This window comes from Mytilus trossulus, chromosome 7, assembly GCF_036588685.1.
Source record: "Mytilus trossulus isolate FHL-02 chromosome 7, PNRI_Mtr1.1.1.hap1, whole genome shotgun sequence".
Lineage (NCBI taxonomy): Eukaryota > Metazoa > Mollusca > Bivalvia > Mytilida > Mytilidae > Mytilus > Mytilus trossulus.
In genome coordinates, this window is record NC_086379.1 from 56,077,927 (window position 1) to 56,091,430 (window position 13,504).

The 13,504-nt window shown below is 30.0% G+C and overlaps 1 protein-coding gene across 2 annotated transcripts in view; it reads left to right on the plus strand.

The window, feature by feature from the left end:
* LOC134725356 (sodium/hydrogen exchanger 9B2-like) overlaps positions 1-10,105 on the plus strand; it is a 39,896-nt gene extending 29,791 nt beyond the window's left edge. Inside the window, exons 6-10 of one of the 2 annotated variants that reach the window (XM_063589105.1) lie at positions 6,660-6,763; positions 7,457-7,621; positions 8,546-8,654; positions 9,199-9,335; positions 9,718-10,105. In XM_063589105.1, coding sequence (XP_063445175.1) covers positions 6,660-6,763; positions 7,457-7,621; positions 8,546-8,654; positions 9,199-9,335; positions 9,718-9,957 — 755 coding nt within the window. In that variant the 3' untranslated portion in view covers positions 9,958-10,105. The remainder of the gene's footprint in view (positions 1-6,659; positions 6,764-7,456; positions 7,622-8,545; positions 8,655-9,198; positions 9,336-9,717) is intronic. The other variant, XM_063589106.1, reaches the window with a different exon arrangement.
* Positions 10,106-13,504: the final 3,399 nt, after the last annotated feature.

Consider the following 13,504-nt stretch of genomic DNA (forward strand, 5'->3'; position numbering starts at 1 on the left):
TAAAAATAAATAGCTAAGATAAGCTTTAAAACACACTGAAAGTAATTAAGAAAAAGAAAAGCAAAAAAAAACCACAAAAAAAACGAAAATGGCCCTTATAGCCCCTAGTCCTTTATGAATATATAAATAAATATCAGGAAATAACAATGTAAAGAGGTAAATAGAAAAAAGAAATGAGAACCACTTGCATTCACTTTCACTTTCTCTCAGTCTCTCATACACACATACAATTCTTACTTACATACACACATACATTACTTAATTATGTACATAATTATTGTTCACAATTACATCAAAGAATAACCAAAATCTAATCAAAAAATTTGCTCACAGATTAATATCATACTCTATGGTGGAAATATATATTGTAATGGGGTCCAAAATTTTTCATATACATCAACATTATTATATTTTTTTGCAATATAATATTCATATGACTGATACTGTTTTATTCTATTTTTAAAACCAAAAATATTAGGAGTAAGTTCCTTAAACTTACATTTATAAATATAATTTTTTGCTACTATAAATAAAAGATTCATGAATAAGCTTTCTGAATAGAAACCAAGGAATATCTGCTTTTTACTAATGGCAAAATCCCTGCTATACAATCTTATTTGCTGTAATAATGATGACCAAAATTGATATGTTATTGGACAATCATAGAAAAAATGTACAATAGTTTCGTCATCAAGTTTACAAAAAGTACATGAACTAGAATCTTTCTTCTTTATCTTGTACAAAAAAGAGTTTGTAGGAATTATTTGGTGCAGTATTTTGTATTGGAAGCTTTTTAAGTAGGTATCTTTGCAAGACTTCCTTAGTAGCATAAAGTATGTTTGCCAATTTTCAATTTCTGAGTCTAACAACTGCTCCCATTTCTGAAATTTTTCAAGGGGAGGTTGAAATATATGATCGATAAGACTCTTATACACAAATTTTGGTTTCTTATTATTAATAATCTGAGTACAAAAAGCATCAGAGATTTTGACATTTTCAATCTGTTGAGAACCACAATATTCTTTTATGTGATCTTTAATAAATTTTGGAATATTGGAGATTAGACTGTAATCTTTCAGAAAATTATTTGTAAGAATCTTATGTCTAATCTTTTCAAATGTAAAGAATTCTTTGTTTTGACAATTTACAAGGTCTTTTATATACTGTACACCAAAGTCCTTCCATTGCATATAAATAGTGTAATCTGAAAGTGGCACAAAATTTAAAATATCTAGCGATAATATATCATTTGTACAAGCCTTAGTTACAGGCTTTGCAGTATGTAAGCAAAATAAAACATCTTTCCAAAAAGGATTCTTAACATAGCCATGAACTTCTAGTAGTTTTTCTTTTTGTAAAGAAAAGACTCTGTCACCACCAAATTTGGTTAATTCAGACAATAATAAAGTCTGCCATGACCCCTCTAAATTCAAAAGAAGTCTTCTAACCCAGCTTATTTTTAGATATGTACTAAAAGATGACAAATGCACCATGTTCAAACCTCCCTGCATAAAATCCCCAATTAGTGTATTGCGTTTTATACGTTCTAATTTCCCATTCCAAATAAAGTTATAAAAGAGAGTATTAAACTCTTTAATTTTAATCTGGGATAGATTTGGTAAAGCTGTTAGCAAATGAACTATCTTTGGTAATGCCAGAGTCTTTACAACAGTAATTTTACCAAGTAATGTAAGTTTTCTGTGTTCCCAAGCCTTAAGTATTGATGACATTTCCTTGATTTTCTTTGTGAAATTTATATCTAACATAGCTTGTAAATCTAATGAAAAATCTATTCCTAAAAGTTTGAAATTTGACTTTGTCCATTGAAGGTTATAATTAGGACAAAGTATATGGTCTGAATATTTTTTGGTTCCAATCCAAACAGCTTTGGTCTTGGATGCATTCATTTTTAGCCCAGAAACCCTGTGAAAAGAATCAAAACATTTTAAAGTCTCCTCTAAAGATTTTTCTTTTCCATCTAAAACAAGAAATGTGTCATCAGCATACTGGCTCAACAATAATTCTTTGTTGTGAATAGGAATACCATGGATGTCAGATGTAGATTTTAGTTTTAGCGCTAATAATTCAACACCTATAATAAATAAATATGGGGATAGGGGGTCACCTTGTCTACAGCCTCGCTCAAGATTGAAGAAACTTGACAAATTACCATTATTTATTACACAGCTTTTAGCTTCTGAATAGAGAGTCTCAAACCATTTGCATATAGATGGTCCGAAATTAAAGCTTTTTAGAGCTTTTACTATAAAATCCCACTCAACGGAATCAAATGCTTTCTCAAAATCGACAAGTAACAGTAAACCAGTCATATTATGCTCTTCAAGATAGTGCATAAGATCATATAATAAGCGAATGTTTTCCCCAATGAACCTATCTTTAATAAACCCATTCTGAGTGTCACTTATAATAAATGGCAATACTGGTTTGAGTCTGTTAGCTATAGCTGCTGAAGCTATTTTAATGTCAGAATTCAGTAAACTGATGGGTCGCCAATTACTCATATATCTCCTATCTTTTCCATCTTTTGGAAGGCAAGTAATGACACTCTGATATTGAAAACTAGAAAAATTTCTATGCTCATACCCAAAATATAAAGATCGATATACAAATGGACCGAGATCTCTCCAAAAGAATTTATAAAAATCAACTGTAAATCCATCAGAACCTGGACTCTTACCATTTGTCATATGTTTCAGTGCCAAAGCACATTCATCAAATGTCAAGTTACCCTCACACAGATCACTTTGTTCCTGTGTGAGTTTAACATTATGGTTATAAAAAGAGTTGTCTTCCCTGTCAGATCTTCTGCTTGAATACAGAGTTTTATAAAATTTCTGTTGTTCAATAAGAATGCTTGACTGTTCAGAAATATGTTTACCTTGGTCATCAATCAATTCAGCCATTGTCTTTTTAATGAAATTACTCTTCTCTAATTTGCAAAAGTATTCGGAGCATTTTTCTCCATTTTCATGCCAGTTTGCTCTTGATCTGAGGAGTAAACCTTCAATCTTTTGTTCCCTTTTATTTTCTAGTTCTAGTTTCTTCCCATATAAAGTAGCTTGAACATTAACATTTGGTGACATATTCATAATATTTTCTATTTGTGTAGTTGGGTTGGTGCTTCATTGGTAAACATCCTACATCTCCTTAAATTCATTTTCAGATTTGTTTTTTTTTAGTTACTATTCCTTCTATTTTTACAAGCATTACCTCCTACTGTGATGATGTAAAGGCTTCTCTAGTTTATAATAAATTGCTCTGAAGCTGTGATTTTATTTCGTTTTGTTGGTACCAAAATTTTTGTATTGATGAAAAGTTATTTTTTATAGATACTTGATTTTGTTTGTTACCAAATTCTACCTTAAAACCTATTAAGGTACTACCCACCACTTTCAGAAAAATTAATTTGGCTCGTTTAATTTTCATAAAATTTTGACAAAGTATTCACTTTGACCCTTTAAAAGTATATAAAAATTTCAAAAATTTTAAACCAACCGTTTTGTCAGAAAAATTACACTATATTTTAAAGGAATCCTTGAATATAAGTATCCCTAAATAATAATGTATTCACTGTATCAGAATTCTGTTTCGATAAAAACTAAATTAGATAAATAACTGATAGGGCCTTTCTTAAACTTATGTCAATCCTTACCCACCACTATACTTCATATAACAATTAAAATGATTATCATAGGGCAGTTTTAAAAAGACATGATTATGTCTTGGGCAATTATTGCCTTGCGTTCTGGCCATGAAGGGTCTGTGAAATGACTGTAGACAGGTTTATTTGAAATACAGACAATAAAGTTAAAGCTATGGAACAATAGCAAAGCTTTTAGGTGAAGGCTGCCAGTAGAATTGATTCACAAAGAACATGAAACTAAGATTTGCATATCTTGTTATGGATTTGACAGAAGTTTAGATAGTAACCTTGCAAAATATTCAATATAATATGACTTGCATTGATTTTTAAAAGAAACCTTATGCATTCCTTTTGATATTTACTGTGTGCACCACTTTTTGAAATCAATGATTTTTATTTCAAATCAATAGACCACTTACATTCATAAGAAAATTTAATGAAATTTTAAATACTCTATTGCATGAGTTCTCAAAAGACCCACCTCGAGCAATAAATTGAAATAAGATGTTTAAATCCAGGGGGTGAATTTTCACTAATTATTTGAATATTCTTCCAAGATAGTTGACAATTAATGGTCATTTGTCAACACAGAATTATTTTATCTACAAAAAAATAAGTCACACACATAGAACTATTATTTGTACAAGTCATTTACAAAATTAATGATCCATAATTTGTTTTTGAAAGAAGAATTTGTGAAGTTCTTTTAAAATAAAAGAAACATAAAGATAATTTTAACCACAAAATAATGGAAGGCATACACCTCTATAAAGACATATGTCTGTCATTGCTGTTTTGATATAAACAAAATATATGCTATACTGTAATGGTCATTTAAGAAAAACAAGGTTGAGTGGGTCCTGTCAACAAATTGGGGTGTCCAGTGTTCTTGATTATGTTTTTTTGTTTGTTTGCTATATCGTTGACTTGGTAAAGGACATTTAATAGGACCCCCTTCATTCCTGGCAATTTGGTAAGTATGAGGGGTCTATACAAAGACTTGTTAATGTGAGTTCAATTTAGATTGGAACAAACAAACAAAAATATATTCAGAAATAGGCTTTTTGGATGTGCACAGTGCAGTCCTCATATCTCTAGGCATACAAGTCTGCAAGACATTTTTAGTCTATGAACACCTATATGGTTCCTCAGGGTCCACCTTAGCCCCAAAAATGCACAAAAATTAATTAATTATAATATGCATAGTTTATCTGTAATTTTTAAAGCCATATTCTTCATAATTTCCATTAATGTCTGAAATTACTAAGGATTTTCCATTATGAACTCTACGATAAAATTGTTTGCTTTTAATATTGGTGAGAAACAGTAAATATAAACCATTCCTTTTAAATCTCTCCTGCTGAGAAAAATCAATGTAATTATTCGTCTCTAAACATTAATCATTTAATGTTAAATTAATGTTAAATAAGCAAAAAAATAAAAGCTCTTTTTAGCTGTGTCATAAAATATGATATAATCACGGCCTTCATAGTAAATAGTAATGCATATTATCAATTTACAATGCAACATCAAATTATTAATTAATAAATCCATAATAATATTAGTAGAATTTTAACTTTGATATTACTCTGGATGAACCCTATATATTTATAACCATATGTTTTCCAATTCAAAAGAAAAGTTATTGTTTGCATTTAAGTTTATCAAAGCATTTTATAAGACTATACTATTAACATGTAATATCCAGTCTTGAGAGTTTATTATATGAGGGTATGGATGGGGGGATCTGTTATTCTGTAAACATTTAATTTTCACCCCATTTTTCTCTAATCTTTAAAAATTTAACCCCTTTTTTCTCTAATCTTTCAAAAAATAACCCTTTTATTCTCTAATCTTCTATTTTTTGGCTCATTATTCTCTAATCTTCATTTTTTAAGGGCATTATTCTTTAATCATTTAACCCCATCCAAACCCTCTTATATCATATCAAAATTTATAATTGATAAATCCATAATATTAGTTAAATTTTTAGCTTTGATATAATTCTGTATGAAGTTTTGAACCCTATATATTTATAATCATATTTCCTGATTCTAAAGAATAGTTTTCGTTTTCATAATAGTCTAGAAAGGCATTTTGTAAGACTATTTTGTAAACATGTGATATCCAACATAAGAATTTATAATAATGATTATTTTTTAAGACTAAGTAGAAGTAATTGGATGATTGTGTATGCTTTAATCTGCTATTTTAAATAATATTTGACAGCTTTACTTTGATTTTCTTTGGATCAGTTATTACTCTGCATTAGGAAATATTAATTCAGTAATCCTTAAATTAACCCTTTCAATGTGAAGTAAATATTGTATAACTTATCTGCTTACAAAACACAGTTCAGTAATTAGTACTGTGCTGTCTTTTAATATTGTCAGTAATCCTTAAAGCTTAAGTGAAATAAGAAAAAAAGGGGGATTTTTTGTTTTGTATGAGCTTACAAAAGATAAAAAGTTTTATATTGTATAATTAGAACTTATATGTAATGGTTACGTGCCACAATGCCTGGTCTCTTTTTACTTGAACTGTAGTGTATTTACATAACTTACAAGTGGAAACCTTTATGAGTACATACCAGGTTGTACTTTAAGATGAAAATATCTAACTATCAATTAGTGTTTCCTTTCCTGCATTGGTGAATAAATGGTCATTTTAACATAGCAATTTTATTTTTTAGTTAACTGTTCAATTCTCTTCATGATAATTTATATATTGAAGCAGACAGTGTGTCAAATTGTGTATGCCTTTATGCTCTGGTCACTCTAGCTTCCCAAGGCATAAAAACTGACCGCCACAATATAGCTGTACTGAAAGTGTTCTTGAAAACCAACAAATTATCAACCAATCTATGCTCCAGAGAAATCAAATAGATACTGTTTATCAAAAGTGAGAGAGAGAAAAGAAAAGATGTTTTATTTTATTTTTAGAAACCCTTTCCCTCCATTGATTAACATTGTTGACATTTTTATTGTTTTTGTAGGTGATATTGCTGTGTCTATAATAAAAGGACCAGCAGAAGCACTTCTAGGTGTGGCATATGGAGTGATTGGTGGTATAGTTCTCTGGTACATTCCAGCTAAAGGGGTACGATTACAATCAATGATTATGTAGAATTATTCATAGATTGGGTAAAACGAAAAATATTTATATTGCATTCAAACACAAACTTCATGGCTTTGTCTATGCATGGAAGTAAAGACAATGATTTGATCAATCACATTTTGATAGTCAATTACCAATTCATACCTTAAACCAAGTTAAGGGTTAATAGAAGATTGGCAGTAACACAGATGAAACCTTTGAAATGGCATTGTTGTTTTTCCTGTCAGTATCCTAGAGTAATACTTCCATGGTCCCAGAGTTAAATAATGTATCAATTAAAGTACACAACTTTCATGAAATATCTACAATGTATGAAAATTGGCACCCAGAAAAATAAAGACTTTCATTTAATTAATGGTATAGAATCAATTTGTCATTAATATAAAATTACGGAGATGTGGTATGATTGCAAATGAGACGACTATCAAAGACCAGGGAACAAGGAATTAAACAACTTTTTGGCTTTATATGGCCTTCAACAATGAGTTAAATCCATGCCATTTAAGTTTATCTCAGATATTCATGTTTCTTGCATCCATTTCAATCTTGGTTTGACATTAAATAAACAAGAAGATATAAATATAGAATAAACAAATATCTGGTGTCCTATTTGTTAGTTATGGCCCTTGTAGCATATTAATCAAGATTCACAACATTGTATACATTATTTTGCAGGAGAATTTCATTTTCTACCGAGGAATGACATTACTAGGGGCTGGATTATTGGCTACATTTGGTAGTGCTGCAATAGAACTGTCTGGAGCAGGACCTCTTGGTGTTCTTACTATTGCATTTGTGGCTGCTTTCAGATGGAGGAAAGAGAAAAAAGAAAATGATCAGGTTTGTTGAGGACAAATCAAATACTCGGTATTGAATCTTGACGTACATGCATATATATACAATGTACTAGTTTAAATTGGTTGTGTAGTCATCTAAAGTTATACTTTTTTTGCTCACTAAAATTTTAAAATTAAAAATATCTTTCAAATAAAACCCTTCTGTGTTTGTTCTGTTGTTTTTATCCTGCAATATAACATTGAAGATAAAATATATAATATACTGGGGACAAATTAGTATAGCAGCAAATCAAATTCAAAACCAAAAATTATTAAAGCAAATAATGATGTAAAAATTTCAAAGATTTGAATGAGCATAGTTAGGTTCAATACAGTTCCTAAAAGAATAAAAATGAAAAACTTAAAAAAAAAAAATATAGACACAATGATTTTTTATGTGAAAAATGCGGGATTGAGGTTATTAAAATCATTGATAAACAGGAGGCTACCATCCACACTTTAATTATCCCCACCTTGAATATAGTAAATTGAGCTCAGCATTCTCTATATTCTATCCATGAACTTCAAGAAATATATCATTGACATATTTACTCCAATATTCATGCTGCATAATAATGTGTAATAATATAACTGGACTGTTCAAGAAAATTACATAAATTGTGCATTGTTAATGAATCTAGTACTAGTATATGTTGGAAAAATATCGATGAGATTGTTCAAGTCAAATTTAAATTTGGAGTTATCTACCTTTGTACACAATTGAAGTGTCATAGTATTAGCTTCCTTTTCAAAATTCAATGCCATGTTTAATTTTTAGTTCCCACTGTAAAGTGAATTTATATCAATATCCTTTAGTGCCAATAAGCACCTTGATTTTACTTATTTATCAATGGTGTCATTCCAGACTTTGCACGCCAAAAGTCTGATATTGATTTTGCTTCAGGCAATTATTTGTTCTACATTTCAGGACCCAATCAAAGACATTGTTGCTATTTTGTGGATGTTGTTCCAGCCCATTTTATTTGGACTAATTGGTGCTGAAGTACAAATATCAAAAATAGACGGACAGACAGTTGGTAAGTGGTAAAGAACTGAAGGTTAATGATATAACAGGCAAAACAATTGTGTAAAGGTGGCACATAACATTACAGGGAGATAACTCCAGTTTGTTACAGAAATATTAATAGTATTTCTCAATAATCAAAATAAGTGTTTGTCAAACTGCTATACCGGTATATCCAATGAAATTTTTCCAGTAAAGTGTGCAGTTTGAATTTTATTTGCAAATTATATTTTTGTCAAAGACTCAAAGTGAATATTTTGTAAAAATTTTATGGAAATTGAATGAGCCAAATTAATTTTAGTCAAGGTGTTTGGTACCACCTTAAACAATATATTTCGTATGAAAAAGATTAGTTATTCTTCATACAATACAAAGAAGAAGATTTCGGACCAAATTGGCCAAACAGTGAAATATATTTGAAACTATCTTAAATCTTTATATGAGAAACCTTTGTAAATGCCAAGAAAAATTTACAGCACAAATTAAGTTTATAACACAATTAATTATGTATTTATTGTGTTTTCCAACCGTATATTCATTTATTTATTTTTCTACAGGTTTGGGAATAGCAACTCTTTCCATTGGTATGGTAGTTCGACTGGTCGTATCATTCCTGGCTGTGTTTAAATCTGGTCTAAACTTCAAAGAAATGTTATTTATTCCATTTGCATGGTTCCCAAAAGCTACAGTTCAGGTAAGGAGATATTTTAATAGTTCATTTACAAATATTGTTAATTTTGGAAATTATTTCATATACTTTTAATGACAGAAAAGGCTAGTCCTTCTTAAACACTACTGTAAAAATCAGTATGAATTGACATAAACAAAACTGTATCTGAGATTGTCCACAATAAACTCTGATCTATTGGTATCTCTTCCACCTTTGAAAACCAAAACATACTTGTACCTAGTCTTATTACTAAGTGCTTTTATAATGAATTTTCAGATTACTTTTATAGAAATACCAATCTGTAAAATTTATTCGTTCTTTTTAGCAGGATAGTTCAAAACTTTATATGGATGAGAGTTTTATATTGATATTTTTTTTATGAATGATGTTGACTTTATGATTTCAGGCTGCTATTGGAGGTGTAGCACTTGATGCTGCCAGAAGGAAAGGTGACGCTACATTAGAAGCATATGGAGAAATCATCCTTACAATGGCGGTCTTATCCATTATCATTACTGCACCAATTGGTGCAATAGCTATTGCCATCACAGGACCAAGGTTATTGAAAAGGACAGTGAAAGACAAAGAATATAATGAAGAAGATGTGCAGGACACTGATGAGAAGGCAGAGATTACCAAAGTTTAACATCAATTCTAGTCATTTCATCTTTTTCAAACATATTAGCATATCATTTGTGAATAAATACCTCACTATTTTATATTTAAAATTGTTTTAATGTTTATGTGTCTTAATTTACATGACAAACTAGATGATAGATTATGTAGTGAATATTTTCCTCAGTTTTTGCCGATTTCAGTCATTTAATGTCAGTTTGAAAAAAATTTGGTAAAGCCTTGAATTACTGGAATAAATAACCTTTTAAAAAAGGGAAACACATGTCAAAAAATGTTTTAAAAAAGAATTTCAGGAATCAATATCTAACCAAAATCATTACTTATGAAGATTATGATATGTTATTCATTTTCATAAAATGATGACCAAAGATTTTATTGTTATAGTTACTGATCCTTTTTTTTTTTTAGGATATCAAGGTTTTTTTGGAATCTCATTATATCAAAATCCATAGCCAATTTTCTAGACTTATTGTAGGAGAAGTAATTACAAGATTAGAATGACATTTATCATAGGTTTACAAACTCAATGTTGATATTGACATTAGATTTTACTTCTTGATAATTTTGAAGGAGGGGGAGGGAAGTTTTTAATTTAAAAGAGTAATATTATAAAAAGGAATACAATTTTTTATAAACTAAACAAGTTTTATAATGTTACTATTGTCTAGTCATTTTGTTTGTGAAAAATAATGAAATAAAAACATTAGATAATACATATGTGTCACTACTTGCATAATGAATTCTTTTAAGAGCTGAGATATAAACTATGCTTTGTAAAAAAAAATTATGAAGGTTATGTATGATTGCCAATGAGACAACTCCACCAAAGGACATAAAGGTGTACAACTATAGGTCACCATATGGCCTGCAAAAATTATCAAAACTCATACTGCATATATAACTATAAAAGATCATTAAAATGTAAAACAATTCAAACAATAGCACTAAAGGCATGATTAATGTACAAAACTGTGAATGAAAAACAAATAAGAATTACAGGAACAAACAACAACTACTGAATTACCGACTCCTGACTTGGGAAAGGCTCTTACAGAATGTGGTAAGGGTTAAACAAGATTACTGGGGGCCGGAAACCCTTCCCTAACCTTGGACTGTTGTGTAACGGTATCTGGATTTCTATGCATTCTCAATTTGTTTTGGTACATTATGAACAATTTCTTAATTGACAACACCTGATAACATAAATCCTGAAAAGCATTTCAGACGCACAAAATTAATAAAGTGTAATATACGTATATTCATTTTCGAGGGCTATGATAAGGTCAAAATGAGGTAAACTGAAAAAAATTCATAATTAATTTTTCTAATAACACAACTATATACCAAATTTGAGGTTAACAAAGTGAGCCGTACAAAATATAATTTTAAGTGCAGTACCAATATGTTCTTTTTTCAGTGTCGGCCATGTTAGTTGATCTATTAAAACGTATGATTAATATTTCAAACTAAACACTCAAGGTTAAAGTTTGGTTTAAGAGGTTTATGAAAATGTTTGAATGAATGAATGATTTATGAAGTATGCATTAACCTCATGAAATGACATCATAGCTTAAACCTGTTTAGACTGATTACCAGGTAGACTGAAATATATTTCTAATGAATCCATTTTCAAAATGGAGTTGACTTGCTATAGTTTATAAAAGAAACTAATCTAGGTAAATCAATAAAATTTCAGTATCCAATGCACATGATTCCTTGCCTAGAAGCATTCCAATCAATCATGTTAATAATTTACGGTGATCACAGACTTTGACATATATCCTATTGTTGTAATATTCATAAAATCAGTTCTCCTTCTACATTGTGACCTCGCACATAACTTCTTCTTCGACATTGTCAAGTCCTTGTTAAGTTCTGCTCATGTCTCAAACCCATGATACCAGAACAACTGAGTGATTGAGCAGGGTAATACATGTATAGACAAAGGGAATGAAAATTAGGTGAAATATGATATTGCTGGAATTTCTTGATAGGATGAAAACCTTTTGGTGGTCTTGTCTGTTTTCTGCACTTTGGCTGGGTAATGTTGTCTCTTTAAAACATTCCCCCACTTCCATTATCTATTCTATTGATATTCAATGATATAATTTATGTTCAGTTTGGTAAAAAAAAAAAAAAAATTCTTGCACAGTCTTATTATTTTTTTCATAGAAGACTTGATATTTAGCATGTGGATACACCACCTCAAGATACATTTCTAACCATGACCTGAACATACAATAGAATCTGAACCTCAAATGTGTCAGAATTTTTCATGATCTCTTATATTGTTTTAGAATCTTGATAAGAAAGTAAACAGCACCCACAGACACTTGTCTTGCTTTAGACACACTAATGGGTGTTATAAAAATAGTTGTAATATTTTATATATTCAGGCAATATTCCACTAAATAAGTTAGCTTCATCAGGCGTATGCAGCCATTCAGGTAATAAATTTGAGGGGATGTGTAAAGGAATATTTGCAGCTTCACATCTTTAATATATCTATGTATTTTTGTACCTTGCCATTCGTAAACCAAAACAAAATAAATGGGGAATGTGTCCATGGTACACAAATAATGCCCCACATGCATATCATATAAAGTTATAAAGGGAAATAACTGATGAATGGTCAAAGTGAAGCTACCAAAATTTGTACTTGATCTGTGTTTTATGGTAAAAAATACCGTATATAAGTTTTTTAACATTTGTTCTAAGCAATCTAAAATTAGGAAACACAAATGATCAATTCAGCTATTTTCCCTTTGGTAAAGGGGAATAACTCTAGAGCAATTTAAAGTTACACAACCAAAATTCTAATAACAGTAATAGAACAAAAACTAAAAAAATCAGCAAATTTTTCATAAGTGAGGGCATAACTTTAGAATGGCCAAAGTGACACATCCAAACTTCAAACCTGATCTGTATTTTGTGGTTACAAGCATTGTGTATATGTTTCATAACATTTGGTTAAGGCAAACTAAAGTTAGAGAATGGAAATAAAACTAGAGGCTCTAAAGAGCCTGTGTCGCTCACCTTGGTCTATGTGAATATTAAACAAAGGAAGCAGACGGATTCATGACAAAATTGTGTTTTGGTGATGGTGATGTGTTTGTAAATCTTACTTTACTAAACAGTCTTGCTGCTTACAATTATCTCTATCTATAATGAACTTGGCCCAGTAGTTTCAGTGGAAAATGTTAATAAAAATTTACAAATTTTATGAAAATTGTTAAAAATTGACTATAAAGGACAATTACTCCTTAGTGGGTCAATTGACCATTTTCAGATTTGCTCTAATTGCTTTGTTTTTTGAGTTATAAGCCAAAAACTGCATTTTACCCCCATATTCTATTTTTAGCCGTGGCGGCCATCTTGGTTGGTTGACCGGGTCACGCCACACATTTTTTAAACTAGATACCCCAAAGATGATTGTGGCCAAGGTTGGATTAATTTGGCCAAGTAGTTTCAGAGGAGAAGATTTTTGTAAAAGATAACTAAGATTTACGAAAAATGGTTAAAAATTGACTATAAAGGGCAATAACTCCTAAAGGGGT